General features: G+C 43.6%; 1 protein-coding gene across 2 annotated transcripts; it reads right to left on the bottom strand.

Annotated features, from left to right (window-relative positions):
* Nucleotides 1-24,012, bottom strand: ctdspl2b (CTD (carboxy-terminal domain, RNA polymerase II, polypeptide A) small phosphatase like 2b). Of its 2 annotated transcripts, none has more exons than XM_080840313.1 (13): nucleotides 23,858-24,012; nucleotides 17,945-18,129; nucleotides 15,715-15,841; nucleotides 14,193-14,342; nucleotides 13,451-13,687; nucleotides 12,374-12,467; nucleotides 10,568-10,679; nucleotides 9,597-9,683; nucleotides 9,072-9,134; nucleotides 8,869-8,948; nucleotides 4,263-4,389; nucleotides 3,482-3,577; nucleotides 1-3,262 (listed from the first exon to the last, which is right to left on the bottom strand). In XM_080840313.1, the coding sequence occupies exons 2-13, from the start codon at nucleotides 18,104-18,106 to the stop codon at nucleotides 3,197-3,199; spliced, it is 1,401 nt and encodes a 466-aa protein (XP_080696439.1). In that variant the 5' UTR covers nucleotides 18,107-18,129; nucleotides 23,858-24,012; the 3' UTR covers nucleotides 1-3,196. The 2 variants fall into 2 exon arrangements, with proteins under 2 accessions (XP_080696439.1, XP_080696440.1); XM_080840314.1 differs by having other exon boundaries at nucleotides 14,193-14,339.
* Between the last annotated feature and the right edge of the window lie 151 nt (nucleotides 24,013-24,163).

Here is a 24,163-nt window from a genome sequence, read left to right as displayed (position 1 = left end):
AACAGGCTTATTTTTTTCTACATGCTAAAGATTTTCTCTACAACAGTGCCCTAACTAAACGTCCATACACAGACAATACAGTAAGAAAAAAAACACTCCATCTCTTGTAAAGTTAAATCTTCATTAATACATTTAAAAAGTAGATATGACATGCCTTTTGAACTCAAAAATACAAAAAGTTTTCCTTATTTTAAGGATTTTTTCTTACATGAAGCTGCATGTATTTGCGTACAATAAACCCCATTGTACAATACAAATGGTAATGCACACAAAATGAACTGGTTGTACATTTTCAAATGCCTCCAACGACACTTCATTTTATACATTTTTTTAAGCATCACTCTGCTACTGCTTTTAAACAATTGTACAAAATAAGCTCTCTTGGTAAGAAAAGTGCCTGGGTTTAGTAGGGGCGAGTTGCACCCATATCTCCTGTTTTGGGGGAAAACAATTCATAATTTGGGGGGGATGCTGGCTACAGGACTTGGCTGCCACACATTTGCATAATTTTGTCATGATCAGAGGTGGCCAATGACCTCACAGAAGAGGATACTGGGTTGTCAGGGCTCATGGTGGCGCCAGTTTCCTGTGTAGATTTGTCTTGCACGTGGACAAAACATAGCTTTCCATGGATGACGAATTGAAGGTTTGCAGTCTTTCCACATGAAAGAAAGGATGGATGGGAAGCCTGCATTCAAACAGGATCCTTGGGATCAAGCTGTCTGCTTATCTGTCTCTCAGTGGGCGCTTGCTTGGGGCGGAGGCAGGAAGCAGATCCAGGTGTAGTCAAGGTGACCCATTCCTGTCGTTGCTTAGCAACTGTGTTCTAGAACCATGGAAAACTAGTCCTGGAGGTTCCAGAAAACTTCCACCGTCTGCTAATACACTTTAACCAACTTTACAGATACAAAAAAAAGGAAAAAAAAAATATATATATAAAGTTAATATGACAAGATAAAAACATTACATGTACCAAGTTCATCTTTGTCCATTAGGAGACATACATGGTGTAGGGACAGCCCCCTTCCTTAAAAATGCTGTTTTCTTCCTCAACGCCTGAGCATATCCTCCTGACAACTTAGGCCAGGACTCTGGGAGACGTGCGAGACGACGGCGGCTGGGAGTCACTGAAGAGGAGGAAGTGGTGGAATAGTATGGCACCATGAACATGATTACACTCACAACAGGTGGAAGAGAAGCGGGCAAGGCCCAGCACACTACACACACACACGGGCAAGGCAGAGTGATGACAAAGTAGGCTACAACATGAAAACCCCTAGAACAGGTACACATCATCTGTTTTGTCTTTATACAAACGACAAAGGTCTATTTGCCATAAAGTGTCCATGACCCTGGATACAAAGGGGGTAGGGGAGGGGTGTCGGGAGCGGAAATCACATAGAAAAGAAAAATCTTTTTTTTCTTCCTTAGAATGTTTAAATGTGTTCTCTCTCTCTCCGTCACACCTACAAATTTGACCAGAGTCGCACATTCAATCAAGAAGATGCTAAGCACAATACTTTCAACTGCATTTTTTTTTTGTATAAACCAAGGCATTTAACATACAAATTTAAGTCCACAGAATAAGATCCATTAAAAAAAAATAAAAACAGAACTATGAGGCAGCTTTTAAACCACGGTCATGAGTTATATACGACGGTGATCTAGTTCAGACCACACAAACACACATCGCTCTTGCGATGCGCTAGGCTACATACAGGGTCCAGAGGATTGTTAGCATGGGACAGGAGAGGTGGGGGGGGGGGAAGAGACAGACCAAGAAAGACAGAGAGAGCAGGGGATGGAGACTGATGGCGAAAGAGAGAATGACAAAACGCTGAGAGAAAGAGAGAAAAAAAAGAGACGGACAGAAAAGGAGGGAAGCGCACTACAATGGTGTTCATCTGATATTTCAGACCTTCTTCCACTGTATCACTATGAAGGGGCTGTTGACACGTCAGACCTTTCTTCCATAACCAAGGGCCAAGTTAAAAGGGCTTACCTCCAAAAATACAACCGCTCAGGCCAGGGAGCCCTTTATTACTACCGTTATTGTTACTTATTACTATTACATCAAGAGGATTTGAAAAGACGATTTGGCCCAAAGGTCTGGCAATCAATCGTTAATCTCTTCCATGGAGATCTGAGGGAGGGGTAGGCCGATATACAAGGGTGACGACCTCAAAGACCGTGCACAATCAACTAACCATCAGCATTTGAAAAATATGTTTCCATGTGTAACTAAATTAATGGGATGGTTTAAACGAATACAATCTTTAACCTTGTCAACACATTTCCTACCACTTAGAGTAGGACGTGCAAAGCTTGCTCTCTGTTCTTTCTCTCTTTTTCTTTTTTTAAAAGATAGACAGAATGCTTCCGTGCAACCATCAGCAGACACACCGTAGGCGAACACAGACAGCAGGAAAATGACAATTTTAAAAACACATGAAGCGGTAGCACTGACCAGTCTATAAAGGACACAACAATTCTGAAGTTTAAAAGAAAAGGTTACAGTTCAGCTACAAAGGAATGCATTATAAGATGCTGGGGGAATTAAACCTTTAAAAATAACTAAAGAGAAGCATTACAAGAATAAAGGCTGTTTTCACCTTCACACACACACACGTTTTGCTGCAGTACTGGCCTTTCCTGTTGAAACTGGTCGGTTGCTGAAGAGGGGCCTCGGTCCACATGAGGAGCTCGAGAAAGGGAGCGAGACGTAGAGAGAGAGAGAGAAAGAGAGAGAGCAAGGGAGACGAGAGGCGTCTGCATCCTCCTCTTCCTCTCCTCCTTCAGAGCTTTACACATTCACTTCATCCAAATCTCTCCCTCCTCCCCACACATCAGGAGGGTGAGGGGGATTCTGGGAAATGGAGTCCACAGTGTAGGGTTTTCATTCCTCTGATTGACTAGATTTACACAGGTCGACTCAAATTCTCTTTTCCTCACTGCGGTTTAGTTTTTTTTTTAGTGGGATTTTTTCAAAAAAACACAAAAACAAATGAAGGACTACAAAACAAACAAACAGGTCAAATTTAAACGGCAACGCTGTGGTTGGAATCCAGAATCTGTTGGCTTGTTTTGTTTTTGTACTGTTTGTTTCATTTGTACAGGTCTGTTTGTTGTTGTTGGAGTTGTTTGTGTTTATTATTTCGTGTCCGTATGAGAGGGTCTGTTGGGGAAGGTGGGGTTTTCAGTCTGGCGGGAGCAGGTCGTGGAGACGGAATCGCTCCCTTACATGGGGTCGCACGTCCTCATTCTGTCCAAAAATCACAGAGAAGGGAGGGGACAACACATGTTTATCAAACAAGGAACACAAAGAATCGGTGTACTCAATACTGAGGTGATCAGTTAGCAGACAGACATATAGAGCACTGATGCTCACGCAGACACACATACACACTATAAGCAGCCAAATTCTCTCATATTTCTAACCCTCTGACACACACACACAGAGTACATTTGCGCACACACTCACCAGCTCGACCAGTTTCTCCAAGAAAGGGACCAGCTTCTGGAGCTCGCAGTCATTCCTGTCCATGAACCAGCTCTCAATGGGTATACCGTTAGACAGCTGTTAGACACACACACACACACACACACGGATTGAGAAACAAGACTACACAAACATCAGTCAAGTGGAATTTGTGACCAGTCATTTTTTTTTGTGTTCAAAACTTCAATTGACCAACACAGTTTAACACTTCACTTTGAGGTGTTTTTTATTTATTACATTTATTTATTTATAGGGTCGATTGCCAAAACGATACATTTCGCCAAATCGTTTTAATATTTTTATTTTGAGATGCATCGGCCAACCGGCCATAGATTTTAACCAGTGGGTGGTTTGCTTCTCACGCAATAAGCAAACAGCAGTTTTTTAATCTATGTTTACTACACAGATTTATGCGCTCCTTTGACTGTGATGAAACCCAGCTGGTGGTGTTATAGTGATGAGGCTTAAATAAATTAAAAGTGAACTGTAACTTTAATGTAAAATAAAGTAAATGCATCTCGTAACTATGCATCTGCAATTCTGCTGATAGTTTGTTGTGTGTTTTTGTTTTTTCCTGTCTTATTGTTGTTTCTATGTTTATGTTCATTTAATGTATGTTTACTATCTGATTGTGTTGTGGACCCCCTCGAAAACGAGATGGTACATCTCAAGGGGTTATTCCCAATAAAGATAATTTCCAACAACAACTAAGGAACTAAGGTCCATTCAACTTGACTGAGCACAGGAGACTGTGCTTACTCACCTGGTAGGCAAAGGCCTGTGGCGAGTTATCAATGATGATGGTCTTAGACAGATCCCTCCCGAGGATATTTAGGTCTTTGATGTAGTTCCCCTGCACACACACGCAATGCTCCCGAAACAACCTGTGCCTGTAGTAACCACAAAGAGAAGGGTACCGGTCAAAAAGTGAAAGACAGAAGGGACACACACTGGGAGAGAGAACCATGAAAAGAAGGATGAAAGAAAGAAAAACACAAAATATGTGTGCATGCAACAACAACCGAGAGGGGGAAAGGTGAGACAGTGATTGAGAGGGTGAAACATACTGGGAGAGGAAAGAGGAAGGAAGGATGATCAAAGACAAAGAAAGAAAGCTCCCGAAACAATCTGTGCCAGCAGCCGCAACCAAGAGGGGGGCAAGTTAGAAAAACAGAGAGAGAGAGAGAGAGAGAGAGAGAGAGAGAGAGAGAGAGAGAGAGAGAGAGAGAGAGAGAGAGAGAGAGAGAGAGAGAGAGAGAGAGAAAGAGAGAGAGAGAGAGAAAGAGAGAGAGGAGGAAAGTATAGTGTTCCCAAAGCAGAGGGGGCATGTATGGAAATGATAGACAGAGCAGGCTTTTAGCCAGGCATGCGTCCGTGCGTCTTTCGGACGCACTGTTCTAAAATAATAAAAAATTGGACACACTACTTTTAGGCAGACGCCCTAAGTTTTTCATCCCCTGTTTTTCCGGTAACTTCGCTGAATGAATGTGATCAAAACTCGCCGAGTCCGATCACCGCCACCATATTTATCTACGGATGTATCTCGGATGTATCTCGGCAAATCTCGCACACATGGACATGGGACAAGCTGACATTATTTTAATTCAGTAAATACATAGCCTATTGTAACATGCCGGCATAGTCGCCCCATAATGCCGTGCGGCGGGCGCATACTTTTCTGTGTGTGATGCACTAGTGCTCAATGATGTTCCCTAACAATGTTCTTTACTGTACTAATTGCATGTCGTTGTTCTGTGTTGGGACTGCATTTACACAGGTGCAATAAAAAGGTCATATTACGCATCCGTAACACTATTACACATGTATGAACTAGAAGTACATGATATAAATATAGTGAAGCAACATGATGAGGTGTTTCAGTTGAAATAAGGTATTGAATTAACTACAGTAAATGCATATAAGTAAAAACAGTACATTCATGTTGTCCAGGCACGACAATAATATAGGTCATATGCATGTGAAAAATATGTCAAAACTCCGTCGTGGGGGAGGGGGCAGGGTCCCTGACGAAGTGTCATCTTTTCCACAAACTCAAATCTGGTCACCCTATATTAGCATATAATACACGTAGCATATATATATTAAAAAAACATAGCTAATACGCAATACATGTACAGCGGTGTGCTAACTGCTAAGTGCCTTGCACAAAAAAATATTCAAGATTAACAAAATTGAATATGTAATCACTAGTCAAGGAAGACTCTGGGACTAAGATATTCAAAAACAGTAAAACATTTTTTTTACTTCTTTTTTGGATCAGCCAAGTGTTAAGGCTGATTCATGCTTCCTTACGTAAGCGTAAGCGCAAGAGGCCGCGCAAGCCTCTTGCGCGACTTCTTACGTCTTGCGTGCGTCGGCCCCTTTTTCTAGACTTGCGTAATTTTTTACGTAAGCCCTTACGCGAGCCTCGCAGCCTGCATTCTATCAACGAATGATACGAGATGAGGTTACTAAAATATTCTGCATGTCTACTCAGTTTTACAGTGCTTCCCAAGTAAAGGTTTGAAAATAACTTCAAGCTTCAGACTTTCTGTTAGGGAACCTGTTATCTATCTGCAGAGCAAATGTCAGGCTCATACAAAAACATTAACGTGAATTACTTGATGCTAACACCTAGCGCGGTGTCTATAGGATTTTCCATATACGTTAGCATTAAGCTAACGTATTTTCTACCACAGTAAAACATGCAATACTATGTGATTGTTTTTAGAAAACGAATGTTACGTGATGAGATTACTCAAATGTAGTCTGCATGTCTGCTCAGTTTAACAGTGCTACCCAAGCAAAGGTTTGAAAAGAACTTCAAGCTTCAGACTTTCTGTTACGGAAACAGCTTTCTATCTGCCAGGCAAATGGCAGGCTCATGACAACACGCGCAACCTTTGGGAGCATGAACTGCACCGAGTAAATTTTGCGCAACCGTTAACCCCCAACGCTGTAGCAAGCAGCCGCCTTTACTATCACCTGACCAGGAGCCCCCTGCCCTTGCAGTGGAATCCTGATTTTGCGGGAGCTTCCCACTTTTGGGGGGGATAAGCCCCTACATTTGAAAATAACCTTTTAAATAGTGTCCTCTAGTGGGTTTTAGGAAGAGAAATTAACACATTTAGATTTAAAATATGGCACAAATTAAAACATATTGAAGACATCCGCTGAGATTTTGTTTTGGATGTGTGTAAAGCTGGAGCACCCTGACCTGGGAGAGAAAGCTTAAGAGCAGCTACTACCCTTTGCCTCCTCATATTTATGTGAGGCCTCCTTCTCTGCAATGACTGATCAAAACAAAGCAGAGAAACAGACTGTGCCTGGAGAAGAGCTTAATCACAGCAGTTGCCTCCCTTTTGTTTTTTAAATAACCTTTTAAATAGTGTCCTCTAGTGAGATTTAGGAAGAGAAATTAACAAATGTAGATTTTAAATATGGCACACAAATAAACATATTGAAGACATCTGCTGAGTAAGGTGCTCATTATAGTTAATGTCAGATATCCTCTGTTCAATTCTCAAACTCTCCCTCACTATATGACTTTTTTGATCAAGCAATATTCCATGACACCTGATACGATGCCAACGTGACCGTTTCAGAGTACTTCGTAAATTTCCCAAAAAGCCGAGTCTGTTTCTCTGACTGACGTATCAAAGTAAATACCTTGTGCTTGTCCATCTCTGTGCCTTTAGGAACTCCTGGGCTATGTTAGCATTGTGTGTGGAGAGACTGCGCTCCAAGTTCAAGGGTTTAAAATGCGACGGTGACGTCTGCATATTAAGCAGAGGGGTTTTCCATTTCGCTCCGCAAATATTCCTTCTATTCAGGCCAGAACGTCCAATGTTCATCTTCATATTTTGGTTTAGCTTTATGCTCTGCTGGATCCATGTCATTCTTTCAGTAGCTACTGCTAGTCTGGCTAGTAACTCTCTGTGACTGGGTGCACACATTAGAATGTTTCATGTTCGGAACATTAACGTTACTTGAATACATCTCTCAAGATCGAGTGATGACAAAATATACATGAATAAATACCCAATTCAAATCGGACACTATTTCCAAATATATTGCCAAATATATTTGTTTTACAATATGAAAATTCTGTACAACAAGAGAAAAGTCAGTGAACACTCGAGCTATCTTCAAACAGAAAGTAACGTTTGCGCATCGGGGCAGAACTCTGCCTTACGCGATACAGAGAGCAGAGGACAATTGTAAACGTGCAATCATCTAGTGACAAAAATGACATGCCGTTGTGCAAATAAGATTAATAACACAAGGCTATTTATTGTGTTTAATAAAAGAACAAGCTATAGACCTGTTCTATAGGAAAGGTATCCTTAAATGACTTCCGTTGTGATCTGGCGCTTTTTAGAAAATAAAATTGAGCAAAGTTAACTTGCCCTTCCAGGGGGGGCCGTGCGCCTCCCTTATACAATGGTAGGGGAAACACTGTGTGCCATCAGCAGCAACAGAGAGCGAAAGAGAACGGAGGACTGAGAATGGGCAGTGGCATATGTAAATGTTAAAGTATTATGATGCTGTACTCTCTGTATTTTCAATAAAAAGGAGGCAACTAGAATGGCCCAATCGCTTACTTTTACTGCCAACTACACATAGATGATAACAACTTTTGTTTTGGGGGCAAGATTAGATATAAACAATCAATCAATAATGTCACATATGCACGCATCACAATGCATTGCACTCAATAGCACAACACACTAGCTTATGTTACAAAACCTAACAAAAACATGCAGTCTACATGTCTATATGCTGATCATACAAATTGATTGCGATGCGCAGTTGAGGGCAACAGTCAAGAATTAGATCAATAAAATACCAGATAGGAGCTTAAAAGACTATCAAGACGAAAGGACGCAGGAGAGAGGGAGACAGTAGAAAGAGTAGGAAGAAGAAGAAGAAGACCGATCAGCACAAATCTTTTGGCGGGGGATAAATATTTAACACGGAGAATGAAGGACGACACCAACAACACATGGACACGTCATGTGGATCCAACTCGCACTCCCTCCCACACACACTCACATATATATGTACCCCTGCCCACACACACACACACACACACACACTCATTTATCATCCTCACACTCTGGACTGTAACATTAGTCCCTATACACACCATCTACAGGCACGTAAAGGCCAAAGGTGGGGCAGGTTCGGGTTACCCTGCGACCAACTGCCACACACACACACAACAGGGTAGGGTCTAAATCATCTGAAAAGCCCAAAGATCAAGTCTTTAGTCAGGGCCTGATGAGTGACATAACGACAGGACGTGGCCTAAGCTTAGGGGGTTTAACCCCTGTGTGAGTCTGGGGCGAGTCACGGGTAGCACTAACCTAACAAGCTGTTTCTTGGGGTCGAGGATGTTGAGCAGTTTGTCCGCATACACCTTCTTGGAGGCTGTGAAGAGGATAATCTATGGGAAAGAGAGACAAGACCAACATTAATTATTTACATGGACAGGAAAAACGACTAAAACAAAGGATGGGGGTGGGGGGGTTTCTGAAGTGAGGAGAGACGGAAGAGAAGGAAAACCCACCTCATAAATCTGTGACATTCGTTCTAGGAATTCTCGGAAGAACGGCCTCAGCCGCACATACACCTGTGATCAGATGACACACACGGTCAACTTCAGTATTTAGAGGCAATCTATCTAATTTACTTGCACAGAAGATAACACATTCTTGGCAAACCCTGAGGCTGTATTCACACCGGGGACCATTCCAATTTATTCTACAAATCAGATCCTTACTGACTCTCTACACAGATGCTTGCAAAGAGGAATCAGCAGGAGGATCCTCCAAAAACAGCCATGGTTACAGTCCTCATCAGGCAATCCAACCAGATGATTAGCCGTATAAACCATCCAATTTGTGGACTATGTGGACCTTCACTATCCTGATCACTGATTAATTATCGACGGAGGTAACCAAGTTGAGCACAAGATCTTCTAGGACGTGATGTTTATGCAGTGCCATCGCCCTCTAGTGGTCACAAGATGCGCCTGTACTGAGAGTGCATGGCCTGTGTGTTTCATTTCCAGTGTGTGTGTGTGTGTGTGTACCTGGTATATAACATCTTGGAAGAGGACAGGGAAGGTAAGTGCTGCGTCCTCCAGCTCATTCAGGCTACAATGTACCAGCGTCTCATCCTGAAGAGAAACAAAACGGCAGAAATACATCAGTCTGTCAGCTCAAGTATCACACACACACACCCCCACCCACCCACACACACACACACAGTTAGACAATAAATTACACACACAGAGATATGTTACATACAGAAGCAGATAAACCTGGATGAACGAGTGTTCTCTCACACACTGCTACACTATCATATCTATATGCACACACACACACACACACACACACACACACACACAGACACACACGTGCATCGTAATAAATCTGGCTGTCTGGCAGGACATCACTGCTTTAAATTTAGACCCACATTTCACAATTCTGGGTGTCTGATGTGGCACCTGTTCCAGTGGGCAAGAGGTGAGGGGAAATAATAATTACTACGACCGGAAATACTCAGCGCTCATAAACCACAGCAGCTATTTATGCAAGTAGTGATAAAGTGCGGCGTGATAAATTTAAAACGGTTAAATCCACAGGCCTGATGATGAGTAATTGCAGCAGACGACAGTGATTGCCCCCATTCATAAACTTACACATTACTGTTTAACAACCCTCTCTAATTAGTGGGTTTCGACTGATCTGCTTGATGTATCTGTGAGGCAGACGTCCAAAACTACAAGAGCAGAGAAACAGAAAGGAGACAGGAAAGAGAGGGTGAGAGGAGAGAGGAGCAGAGAGAGGAGATTGAGGAATACAGGGGGAGAGAATGAAAGCTTCAAGGAGAGAGCACAGCACCACATGGGGCATTCCAGCATAGTACAACTTCAAGGAGACAGCACAGCACTGCTTGGGGTATAACAGCACAGCACAGCTCCAGTTTGTTGTACAGGCTTGGGACAAGCCAACCCAGCCCAGTCCAATACAACACTCCAAAAGGCCATCGTTCCCTCACCAAGTCGAGCACCAGGGAGAACTCCGGAGTGCTGCGGGTCTTCAGGGGAAGAGCCGGCTTACGCGTCAGCTGCTCCTCAGTCAGAGGGGGCACGTGCTTAATGAAGAAATACCTACAGGGGAGACACATACAGCTGTTACACAAACAGATAAACATACACAGGTATGTAACACACACACACACAGGTACGTTACACACACACACACACACACACACACACACACAGCAGTTAAACAAACACAAACACACACAGCTATGTTACACACATACAGTACCAGTCAAAAGTCCGGACACACTTTCTCATCCAATGTTTTTTCTTTATTTTTCTACATTGTAGATTAATACTTAAGACTCCAAGGCTATCAAGGAATTATGTAGTAAACGGTGTTAAACAAATTAGAATATGTTTTATGTTTTAGATTCTTTAAAGTAGCCCCCTTTTGCTTTGAAGACAGCTTTGCACACTCATTTTCTTAATCAGATTCATGAAGTAGTCACCTAGAATGGTTTACAATTAACAGGTGTGCCTTGTGCCTCAACTAAGTAGAAACGGTCGGTCAGTTAATCCAGAACATTTCAAGAACCTTGAATGGAACGTCAAGTGCAGTCGTGAGAACCATCAAACGGCATGATGAAACTGGCACTCATGAGTACTGCCCAAGGAAAGAAAGATCAAGAGTTACCTCTGCTGCAGAGGATAAGTTAATCACAGTTACCAGCCTCAGAAATCGCTAATTAACAGCACATCAGATTAGAACCCACATAAATGCATCAGAGTTCAAGTAGCAGACACATCTCAACATCAACTGTGTGAACTCAGGCCTTCATGGTCGAATTGTTTGCAAAGAAGCCACTGCTGATGAAGAACAACAACAAGAAGAGGAGAATTGCTTGGGCCGAGAAACACAAAGAATGGACAATAGATCAGTGGAAATCTGTACTTCGGTCTGAGGAGTTTTTGGATCCAGGTTTCTACATGTGTGGTTCCTTCCCACCCTGAAGCATTGAGGAGGAGGTCTGATGGCGTGGGGGGGTTTTGTTGGTGATTTATTCAAACTTCAAGGCACACTAAAACAGCATGGCTTCCACAGTATTCTGCAGCGACATGCCATGCCATCCCATCTGGTTTGCACTTAGTGGGACACACCTCCAGGCTATGTAATGGCTGTTGGACCAAGTGATGGTAGTGCTGCGTCAGATGACCTGGCCTCCACAATCACCCAACCTAAACCCAATTGAGATGGTCTGAGATGAGTTGGACTGCAGAATGAAGGAAAAGCAGCCAACGAGTGCTCAGCACCTCTGGGAACTCCTTCAAGATGGCTGGAAAAACATTCCAGGTGACTACCTCATGAAGCCAATTTCAAAGAATGCCAAGAGTGTGCAAAGCCGTCATCAAAGCAAAAAAAGTGGCTACTTTGAAGAATCTATTATAAACCATATTCTGGTTTGTTAACTACATACTTCCATGTGTTCCTTCATAGTTTTGATGTCTTCAGTATTTTATTAATCTACAATGTAGAAAATAATAAAAATAAAGAAAAACCAGAATGAGAAGGTGCATCCAAACTTTTGACTGGTACTGTAGATACACACATAGGTATGTTACACCCACACAAAACACCTATCCACGAAGGGATCTAATGCTATTCGCTGGTTCTAATGTTTTTCTCTGAGCAGTGTGTGTCTGAGAAACATGAATGAATGAGTGAGTATATGTGTGTGTGTGTGTGTGTGTGTGTGTGTGTGTGTGTGTGTGTATTTATGTATGTGTGTATGTGTGTATCAGCCATCGTGTGTACTCACGGGTCAAACACCTCCCAGTCCTCCTCATATGAAGCCTCTGCTGGGATGGTGGCTGGAACCTCCACATACGCCACCTCTGGGACTGTGTCTGGAGCTGGGGAGAGAGAGAAAGTAGGAGTGTGAAAGATCCTCAGCATTATTATGGTCAGAGCGTAGATTCTCTAATGTCTGTTATGGTTCGGTAGTGGAATGCTTGACACTGCTAGCATTAGGCCAGTGACGTGGGAGCAACTTGCTTCAACTTCCAGAGTGTGACGCAATGCTCATCAATGTCAGTTTAAGGTAGCCTCGGAACATTCAGGCATTCTGTCCAATAAGATTCTTTGGGACGTTTCTTTCTGTTGCACATAGAGGTCGACCGATATGGGTTTTTCTATAACCGATGCCGATGCCGATACTTAGAGGTCAGGGTTAACCGATAGCCGATATGGGCTGCCGATTTTTTTTGGCCGATTTTTAGGGCCGATATCTAAAAGTTTTCCCATTAATTTGCATGCTAAAGCGTCACACTAATAAGTAGATGCACACAATTTTACTCCCCTACTAGCATCTTAAGTCTGAAGTCCGTGCCCCCGTACACACACACACACACAGACACACAGCCTAATACTTACAAACATCCATAATCTATGAATCCAGAGAACCCCCCCTTTTTTTTAAATGTATTATTTATGTTATTATTATTTTAGTCATTCTTTTCTTCAATGTATATACATATATGTATGTGTACAGACTATGATTTGTCTTTATTTTAGGGTTGCTGTCTGGGCCGTGGGAGGGGGGAGGGGGGAAGGGAGAATTCTTTGTAAAACTTGAATCCGTCACATTTTATGTTTTCATGTGTTGTTACTTCAAGAAAACAATAAAAAAAAATTGAAAAAAAAAAAAAAACATTTTTTTTTTTTTTTTTTAAATCGGCCGATGCCGATAGATTAAAAAATGACAAATATCGGCCCGATACATCGGCCGACCGATATATCGGTCGACCTCTAGTTGCACAGAAATGAGTACTTCAAATCACCTAACAAACGAACTAACAGAATGTTTATGGTCCGAGCATTGCTCAAAAGTCCTCACCCGTGAGGGGTGGCAGGTCCGTATCAATGGTGTTCTCGGCCTCCTCGGGGGGCTCGTCTGCGGGAGGGGGGTGCAGGGGGGGCGGAGGCAGGGCGGCGGGAGGGTAGAGGGGCGTTCGGACGTCCTCCGTGGAGGTGGCGGTGCTGGTGGGGGTCTCCTCGCCCTGCTCCATGTCCAGGGCCTTCACAATCTCCTCAGCCTCCACGGCCTGCCCAGGAGAGTCGGAGCCTGACGTGCCTGTGGGAGGAGAGAAGATGGGCAAAGGGAAGAGAGGAGAGGAAGACACAGAGAGAGAGCGAGGAGATGGGGGCAAGGCGGAGAGGAGAGATGGAAGAGAGAGGAGGAATAGGGTAGAAGCGAACAAAATTAATGGAGAAGAGACAAGGAGACAGGAGAGCAAAAGACATGTGGGAATGACACTATATATATTATGAATCATGTACCACAATCCTCATAACTGGAAACACTCATTTGTTTCACACAGCCTTCTAACTGAGTGGCCAGTGGACCGGAAGCCAACTCTACAGTCACATTTACTTCTATCTGAAGCACATTGAGCAAAAGGATCAGAAAGTAAATATCACATGGTGTCTGTCTGTCTGTCTGTCTGTCTGTCTGTCTGTCTGTCTGTCTGTCTGTCTGTCTGTCTGTCTGTCTGTCTGTCTGTCTGTCTGTCTGTCTGTCTGTCTGTCTGTCTGTCTGTCTGTCTGTCTGTCTGTCTGGTCCTCTGAGTGCTGCTCACCGTTCTTGTTTGCTGGTGAGAAGTAGTTGAAGACCGGGGAGAAGATGGTGTCCAGGAGGGTGGTGCGGGGCGGACTAGTAATCGTGTCAACCTCCTCCTCCAGCTTCCCGTTGGTCTTGGAGCCTTTACTCGTGTCATGGTTCGTAGCTTCTGAAAAAACACACAAACAAACAAATCACCATTTCATTATTTTTTCTCCAATGACTATCTGTAACCACTACACCCAAATCCATTATTCTTACCCCTAGGCTCACTATGTACATGCACAAACTTTTTAACTTTGTTAAAAGCCAATCCTTTAACCGACCACTCCAGAAAGTTAAAGCAATAATCATGTTATCTGTGTCTGTTGAGGGAGGATGCTTTCTGCAGTTCATAATTCAGCGTTACATGTGAATGAGACGCTTTCCATCAGTCTTGTTGACACACTCAACAATCTGTGCCATAACGTGCAAAGGCACAATGCCCACTCTGCTCCTCTCCTCTGTGCAACACTGAAGCCATTTGGCACTAAACTGCCATTGACGTCAGGACTGCCCGAACGAGCGAGTTAGTGGACATTAAGGTCGAGAGACACACTGCACTCTTTATGCCGAGCATCCCTCCGTCAGCTGGAACGTGACCAGGTGACCACGAGAAGCACATCAGAGTTTGAACGTTACATCTCGGCTCAGCTGAGTGGCTTCACTCCCAACCCGAGACGGAGAGGAGGGAATTCAGCGGCAAGGGTTTGATCTGTTTATTTAATCAGGAGATAAATTAAGTTTAACAGCCCAAAGGCTCTCTTCAAAACGTCTCTGGTCACCATCAGAGGGAGGGAAACAAATTCACAGAGATCTAAAGCTGTTAATAGCCCCAATAATGTCTGCAGCAGCAAATACAAGGACTTAATGGAAACTCTACAATACTAAACACAAACTTTTGTTCAAATATTACTTTAGCCCCACAGAATTTCAGCTACTAGACCGGTTCACTTTTCTACAGTTTTGAGTGGTTTGTGTTCGTGATGAACATTTTACCGTTGTCATGGCAATACGAGGTGCTCAGGTGGGGTTGGGTTGGTGTGATTTTGGTACTCACCCCTTTTTTACTGGGCCCTAATTTCAGACCAGCCAACTCAGTCAAAGGTGATTAAGGAGGAAACGTGAGGTTTGATTTTTGACTCACACCAATTAACACTAATTTCAGACTGGCCCCATGTGCAAGGAGAGGGGTGGGAATCATTTTGGGAAAGTGAGGTATAGGTGTGGTTTATTTATTTATAGTCCAAGACAAGCGACCCAAATTCACAGAGTTGTAACATCAGATTGGGCCCCCTCTAACATGTACACAGGGGTCAGGTGTAGCAGGGTGATGGGAGATCAAGTGTATGTGGGATTTGGGACTCGCCCCCATTGGGATGAAAGGTGTGTGTGTGTGTGACCTGGGACTCGCCCCCATTGGGATGAGAGGTGTGTGTGTGTGACTTGGGACTCGCCCCCATTGGGATGAGAGGTGTGTGTGTGTGTGACTTGGGACTCACCCCCGTTGACTGAGCCTCTCCTGCGCACCCTGGTGATGCTCTTCTTTGGCAGGTTGCCCGTCTGCGGCGTGGACGTGATGAGGTCACAGCTCAGCCGACTCCTCTTGGCCGGGTTCTCATGCTCCACCTACAGAACAACAGATAACAGAACTTAAGGAACGTTCCTTTAGTGATCTTAGAACATCACATCTGCGAGAGGGGATGGTGGGAAAAGCACTATGCAAAGGCTGTGATGTTCAGATTACAACGATGGGACAAGTGAGCCATTGATGAAAAGGCAGTCATATGATGCAGATGTACTCTTAAGGGTCACTTATGATGCATAAGTGAATCACATGTAGGAGTGTAATTCCACATAGATGACATCACGGTAAAATAAGGCACAGATACAGGACACATAGGATCTACGTTGCTTCTTCTGTAGAGCAAAGCATTGTCAGGTCTGTGAGCCCCCAAAGGTTGTATAGAGGACGAGGGTCATACACATCCCTCTCACTCCGTGTGAAATAACCTTGTAAAGCAGTTATTACTGCACCATGTATTGACAAGGGTGCATATTTCTTCATGTTTCCTAGCATTTCAACATTCAGTCTCCAACAGAGTATGTGAACTGTACTCAAATTCATTTGCATTATAGCCTTCTTCCACAGAGATGTGGGTAAAAAGAAACGTTATGTATAGAAGAGGCCACTGAAAATGAATGAGTATGCCTTCAACTCCATGACTTCCTTTGCTCAAATAATGTTCGAGTATCATGATGGATCTATGGATCTATGTTTAAATCCTGGCTTTAAAGCAGTGTGAATAACAGAGTATTACACCTTCACCCAGTATTGCCAAGTCACTATCAGTCTTGAACCATGCCAGAGTCCTTAGAGCCTTTGCTTCTACACAAAACACTCTAAGCTGCTACTACTACTACTGCAGCGGCAACTGCACTGGAGTCCATTTAAAGAGGATTTAAGATGTCTGTGTCTGAGGAGTTAGGGAGGCAGAGTGAGGGGAGGGATAGCAGGCAGGGTGTTGTGCCAGGCTGATTTGAGACGGAGCGGCCGATGCTACTCTCTGGAATGCGTCCATGCAATTAGGCCGAGCAGCGCCAGAACAAAGGCGGCCTTCTGCTGTAAACCTTCCCTTAATGCCGTGTTGTCACTGAGATGATTAAAACCATGCGGTGCTACACTGAGCTGAGCTACACTGCTCACACGGCTCTGCCGGGACACATACTGAACTCTTAAAGGTGCAGTCCACTATTCTTAACCCAATACAGAAAAGAAATGCAGGTGTTTGCACAATGTACTAGCTGTGTAAACAGGACACAAAGTGGCTTGGACTGAGCCATACCCTATTCCAGCTAATCAACACGTTGCTTCAGAAGGGATGTAATTTGACTGGCAGTTGAAAACGAATAAAAACAACCTTTTGCCAGAATCACGGACAACACCTTTAATTGCGTTGCTTGGCATCCAGAAAGCTGAGGCAAAGATGGACATCCCATTACGAAGCACGTCACCTCGTAGGCTCAGGCTGTGGGTGACTGTTTCCCCAACAGAAACTCAACCTCAGCTATTCCACACCTTCAAGGTCCACGGGCAGCTGGCTGCATTCTTGCTCAGGCCGTAGCTACCTAGCGCCATTATGGATGCGAGTGCTCTAGAACCCACAGCTAAAATTAGAATGCTGCCAGAGTTCTCAGACAAGCTGCTGAATTCCCTCCCTCAGTTCTGGGGGAACACGACACCAGCTCCTGACAAACTCTGAATTTACATCTTAAATCTGGAAGGGGGAGGCTAAATTAAGGACTGACCGTAGGTTGGGAAGTGGGCTGTGTGTGTAGGCGTGGAGATGGGGTTTTGTTACAGACTCAAAAGCAGTCTGCAACCTTCCGTGACCTTCCTCTACACACTGAAAATAAGAATAGTCTGAACCATATCAATCTAAACTAGGGCTGTCACCAAAAGTCATGTCTGGACGGGATTAAGACAGTCCACATTGGGCACAAAAGCACATTTTTAAGGAAGTAGCAAATGTTCTGCTGTTATCAGAACTTGTGCACTGGCAGCAACACAATGATTTCCGAGATTAAACTTCACCATGCCCACGATGAAGGTGGTAAAGTGAAGGCACTGGTTAAAATAAAGATTGAATAGACATATTTTGAAAATGAAAATGAATTTTGAAAATGGAAAACTATAATAACCTTGGTGTGCATGTTTGTGTACATATGTACCTTGACGGCATTGCCTCTGATGAACTTCTTGATGGTGGAGAGCAGGCCCTTATCCCCGGCAGAACACTCGTCCACCTCGGAGTGCTTCCGCTTGGGCCGTGACGGGCGGGATGTGTCGGTGGGGCTCGCCTGCTGAGAAGCCTTGCGCATTCTCAGCCTCATGGTGTTAACGGTCACATGTAAGACTGCAAAGAAGGGAGAAGGGGATATAGGAGAAAAGAAGATTAAGAGAGAAAAGAAGAGACCGCAACAGATGACATTACAGTATCAACAATCATCCAATTTACACTAGTTTCCTGCTCCTACTATGCTTTAGACACACACATTTTTTATCAAATTTGCGGGGGGGAAAAGGGTTAGCACAGAACAGCTCAGTAAGTATACAGGGAGATTATGGTTTTTGCCCAGACCCTAAAAGGATGCCCAATGTACACACACACACAGTTGCCAACCTGCACCATCACCACACTTTTAAAATCACAGCAGTTAGGGCAGGTGTGTGTGTGCGTGTTTGCCCCTCGTCTCCTTTATGTTTCCAGTTTTTGCTTTTAAGTTTAAGCCAGCTATGGATGTTCACATCTGCTTCCAGTCCAGACACCATTTCCTTAAGATCACAGAACATCAACGCTGCAATAGCAAGCACTCAACATCAACCCGGTCTTTATGACAGACAGCCACAATGGTGCCAATGTGTGATCAAAAAGCATCTCCATCTTACACCATTTCATAAACCTATAGCTTAAGTGGTAATGGTGGGTTCACAGACTCACATCTTCCTTTCATGGAGACAAAGATATGATATGGCAGGTAGTAAGACAGAGCAAGAGAAAAAGAGACATCGGAAAAGTGAGGGATCACAAGACACACCCACACAGACCTTCACAGCATTGGAAATAGACAGCCTAGAGACAATATGACTGACTTCCAGCATTCAAATACTATTCTAGGGCCAATGATTTTTTTGTTTCAAAAAATTGCATTTTCCGTTCCACTTTTGGTGAATTCCGTTTTTTTGTGAAATTTCCTGACTGCTTTTGTTTTGGGCGATTTTTATGCACAAAATTATGTTTCTGTTTTAAATGTTGCTATTCCGTTTCAAATGGTCCATTCCGCGAATCCCGTCCGTTTTCCATTATCGCGGAAAATCATTGGCCCTAATATTCATTCATCCATCACTTTATACCATTGAGTATTTAACTGAGAATTTCTGTACAACACCTACCCAAATGTAAGTTCTCAGTCTCCAATTATCATCTTCTATTCACAAAATACAGTCACTCCAAAAGTATGAAAGAGCTTCGGCGACGACAGTAAATCTACTCACTCATTAATTATCTTGCAGGCACATTAGACAAATCATAGCATCACCACTGCATTGGTCCTGCCTACCCCAGAAAACCTCTATAACACTATAAATAATGACATCATCTCAACACAACCAGGATGTAACGGATCCGTATCAGATTTCTGTTCTTAGGCAGAGCATTATTCGTTAAAATGGTGTGTGTGTGTTCACGCCGAAACTAAGCACAGAACTCCTCTTATATGATCTCCCAGCCCTGCCCGTTACATAACCGCTGCCTGAAAATGTGTTCCCGCATGTCCAGGACCTGTCAGGAACTCAGCCAAGCACAGTCCTGCCTGCATCTTCCACCCCCCACCCCCAACATCTGTAGCAAATCAAAGCTACAGCACTGCAAGCACCCGTCACACACAAAGGCATATTGGACTGTAACATTAGCATCCTGTACACAATGAACGCAAAGCCAGGAAGAACAAACTGGTGACCTCAGACCTGTCTCTATGCTGGTTTTTATGGGCAAGAATTTAAGCAAACCGGGCACCATTTTAATACCTTTTAATCCTTCTACTGGAGAAATGCAGATATAGCCTACACACAATAAAAGAAGGGGCTTGGTGTTCCTCTGATGTGATGTAAACGGCATTAGGAATGGAACATCGCTGTTCTATTCAGAGCACAGTGTGCTTTAATGACACATGTGCACACTGCAAGTCATACTGAACATCATTCATTTATTTGTCTGTGAGTGGTTATTGATGTTTGTTTTGGTGCACTGTGTGTGATGTCTTTGTGTGCTTCAGAGTGGTATACACACAGCATGATGAGCTACCACTAAGCTAAAGTGATCAAACTACAAGCTAAGGACTGGTGTGTGTGTGTGTGTGTGTGTGTGTGTGTGTGTGAGAGAGTGAGAGAGAGAGATAGTGAGAGTGAGAGAGAGAGTGAGAGTGAGAGAGATAGTGAGAGAGAGAGTGATTCTGTTAGCCTCAGGGCTTCCCAGTAATGGGACCAGACGAGTGTTGGGCTGAGCACGGACTCAGTGGGAGACCCTGCATGCCGCAACAAGTCCCGAGTCGTAGTCATTTATTAGACGCCCCCTTTCCACAAACGCGAACTAAATGCTAGTTTGTTCAACTTGCGAACCTACTATGACAAGTTTGCTTCTCCACAGGCTAGAGAGCCACCATAGCATTACGTCATTGTATATATATCTCCGCTTCTCCAAAAACAACAATGATGGACTAGCAAAAAAGCATAACTACTAATTAACGTTTGTAACACTGATGTAAGAAATGATCAGCTCACTAAACAGCTGTAAAAAAATAAATAATAATAACCTCTTCCAGACCAGTCTCCCTGGCAAAAAGCAGCTTCTTGGGCTGTCAAAATGCAAGGCTTTTTGACTTGGCTCCGGCGCTGAACTGCACTGGTGGAAAAGGGGTAAGCCAGCACTACATCTCTCACACACACACTCTGATAACAGCATGCACCTATTCCCTCATACACATACCACAAATAGCCTACACCAACATGCACCCCAACACAACAACCACTGCTGCCGCCGCCACCACACACAGCTTTCTAATAATGTGGGCACAGACAGACACGCAGTATACACCCACCCTTTCTCTCTCTCCAGCACACACACTTCCTCCAGCAGAGCCCTGTAATCTGGCAGCTCCTCACACATACAGGAACAGCGGCAGGCTCAAATTAGGCTGCAGCATGCTAGCTGTGAGCAGGAGGGAAACACACACCTCAGTAGGAGAGTGGGAGACAGAGAGCAGATTTGTAGCTTGAAGCTCCCTGCTTTTTTCCCCTCTTCCAATCCATCAGAAAAAGCATGACTCATCCACAGCTTCCAACACACTCATGCACGAACGGTGGGTACCAGCTATCTTACATACACTGAGGGGATGGGTGAGTGTACACACACACAATTTCTGCTACATATCTTCCATGGGCAGGGAGAGGTTTTAAAAAACAACACACAGATCCATCCTCTCACAGATAACATTAGACAAAGACTGCATCTCGAGGCTGCAGAACATACTGTCCTCTTTCCGCTCTCTTTCAGATGATTTCTCTTAAAATCACAACCAGCTGTTACACACGCTCCTAACAGAGGGAAATGACACCACACATGTGCTTGCACACTCTTGGAAACGCATACACACAGACAGACACACACTAGCCTAGATTGCCACAAGATTTATAAAAAAAGAAAAGAAAAAAAAAAAGCAGTCCGGTCTCCCCGCGAGGCTAATTAAACACAGAATAATAGCCATGTCCAGAGATGATTCACTGCCGCCTTCAGTCAGACACATGCACCCCTTGGAAGTAGCACCCTGGAAGGATTATTTAAATGAAACCAGAGGCTGCACAGTTATCTATGAGATTCTGTCAACTGGACCTTCAAGGTGCAGTCCTCGATTCTGGCGACAGATTGTTGATATGAATTCTTATTTTATTGATCATGCACACACGGAACAGACAGCTAAAGGACCTTGAGGAGGAACTCTTAGAATTTGTCAAAAAGTGTACTGGATTATAATCGAGGACTGTACCTACACAGTGTTGACAAGTATAACACTGAACTTCATAAGTCAAATTGGATCTTCTATTTCAAATTATTTGCATCTTCTATGGTACCTACTGATAGGTTACATGGAAAACAATAGCACAACAACCAATATCCATGGCGATATTAAAGCAGGATGATGTAATAGAATTTTGACCTGAAGAGGGGGCAAATAAATAAATAAATAAATTCAAAGTCCACAGTGATATAATTATCACAATGATATGATTGGATATTCTAATTTGAAGGAATCTTTTTAATGTAAATACAATATTTATTGTCAGTTGTTGCTTTTAAGTCGGGGGTCCCCACCTACTCGGAGAACTCAGAGTTTTCATACTTTAAAAAAAATAAGGGGGGGGGGGGGGGGTGCGACGGGCAGAATTATTGGCTGCCATGTAAAACGCAGTTTTAACTACGTGGTTAAGTCTCCAGATCTATTCAATTTCAGCGAAAAAAAATCTGAACTGTGTGGACAATCTGAACACACTGCTTATGACCTGCTACCTTAGGTTACACTTGAAGGAACTGTTCAGCTCACCCTGCTTGCCGAACTGAACATACTGTCTCAGGACAATGACGAGGGTTATACCCCCCTTTTGCAGAAGACAAACAGTTTGTGCCAGTTTACCATTTTGAGTGTTAAATTGGCAGGCCAGTATACACCGAATTCGACTTGCTCAAGACCTGACCAAGTTTCCTGGACAGACCTGATGAGTTAACGTTAGATAACGCGTTCCGTCGCAACAGAACGATATACAACTTAATTCGCACTTTTTGACAGGGGAATAAACAACGTAATCACAGAAACCTTCTCGGGAGTTCAAGTGACCACGTAGCAAGTTGCAGCAAAAAAAAAAAAAAGCTTTTACGGGCTCTGTTTGCAAGCTTGCTAGCTTGCTAATGTACTAAAAGTGGGCGGGAAATCAGAGACCACAAACTGGAGATAGTGTCAAGCTGTAGAAAGCCGTTGAAGATTATCACAGAATCTGTACTATGCATTCTACGTTACTACTAACGTGACATTTGTACGAGAAAGTTGCTTTCAACGTCTATGTAGTTTGACTCAGAAATACCCTCAAGTCTACATGCACACGAAAAACATTACAAGTATGTTATTATTGCCTAACGTTATCGTTACTTTCCAGGTGTTAGCTCGCCAGTCCGACGTTAACGCTAGGTGTTGAAGTGTTTGGTAGCTTGTATTCCCTTAAAGCTGTTAGTTTGGGAGCATATCTAATGTGACTACATCAAACAGAAACCGAATCTACAACACCTTGAACATTTGAAGTAACGTTCGCAGAACCTCTACTTTTTTTTAGACAACTGGGCTGGCTTGCTAGCTGGCTATCCCGTAGAAACCGTGCTACCTTGCTCTGTTGCCTGAAGTAGTAGCCCAGTAGCGACATGCCAAATGGAATACCGTTGGTAAGGTTGCTAAATGTACTTTCCACAACTGCCAAACCTAATATAAAGTTTAAAGCCGTTAAGATTAGTTTCCTTAGACTATCAAGAAATTGAGTAGCCCTGAAGCGTGACACCACTCCGACTGGAATTAACTAGTTATCTAGTGTCAAACTGGCCATCACTTATTACAAAATCTACAAAGTGAAGTTCAGTGGCTACGCTATCCACCAGGTGCTAATTAACGTTAGCCTATCCATTTGAAATAAGCAGGCTAGCTTGGCTAGCGGACATGGGGCTTCACACCAGTCAGCAGCGCCTGCTTCAAAATAAACAGGTTGGAGTATGCCAACAATGTATGTTCCTGCCTACGAATAAAACGTAAAAGACATCAAACGAGTCATGCACGCGTTAAAAGAGCATGCTGACTGGTAGGTTGGTGAAACTAACTTAGCTTGCTAGCCAAGCTAACGTTGCGCTACACGGGTAGGTGAAGAAGGATAGAACATGGGTAGGACAAGACGAGAGCAAAATATTTATCTGTGAACGTTACGTTAGCCAGCAACGACAACCACACTGGTCACTTCATGCATTACACAAGAGTAGACGTGCGAGTTTCACTTACTTTACGAAACTCGTAAGTATCTCTTTGATGAGATATGAGGATACCCTTAGCTGTTCGGTCACCGTGCCGAAGACGGCCGCTGTCTCTGGCCCCCTTTCCTCGGCTATGTTCAGGCACCGTTTGTCCGACCGTGCGCTGCACCTCCAGACGCCATTTCCCGCCTCCTTACCCTCACACTCAATGGCAGTAGCCCGGATGACTAGAAATTCTGCGCAAGCGCAGCCTGATCGCGCCTCCTCCATGCTAATATCAAAACAATATCAAGGAGTGACTGATGTCAGTAGAAACACTGGTGGATGATTTGCG

This window comes from Sprattus sprattus (genome assembly GCF_963457725.1).
Source record: "Sprattus sprattus genome assembly, chromosome: 6".
NCBI classification, from domain to species: domain Eukaryota; kingdom Metazoa; phylum Chordata; class Actinopteri; order Clupeiformes; family Clupeidae; genus Sprattus; species Sprattus sprattus.
The sequence above is the reverse complement of the archived record's forward strand: the minus strand, read 5'-3'. Positions and strand labels throughout refer to the sequence as shown.

Coding starts and splice junctions, on each gene's coding strand:
- ctdspl2b (XM_080840313.1), bottom strand. CDS start 18,106: ATGAGGCTGAGAATGCGCAAGGCTTCTCAGCAGGCGAGCCCCACCGAC. Junction 14,343..15,714: donor GAGAGGCTCAGTCAACGGGG/GTGAGTCCCAAG, acceptor GTGTTTTTTCAG/AAGCTACGAACCATGACACG. Junction 9,135..9,596: donor TCCAAGATGTTATATACCAG/GTACACACACAC, acceptor ATCTGATCACAG/GTGTATGTGCGGCTGAGGCC.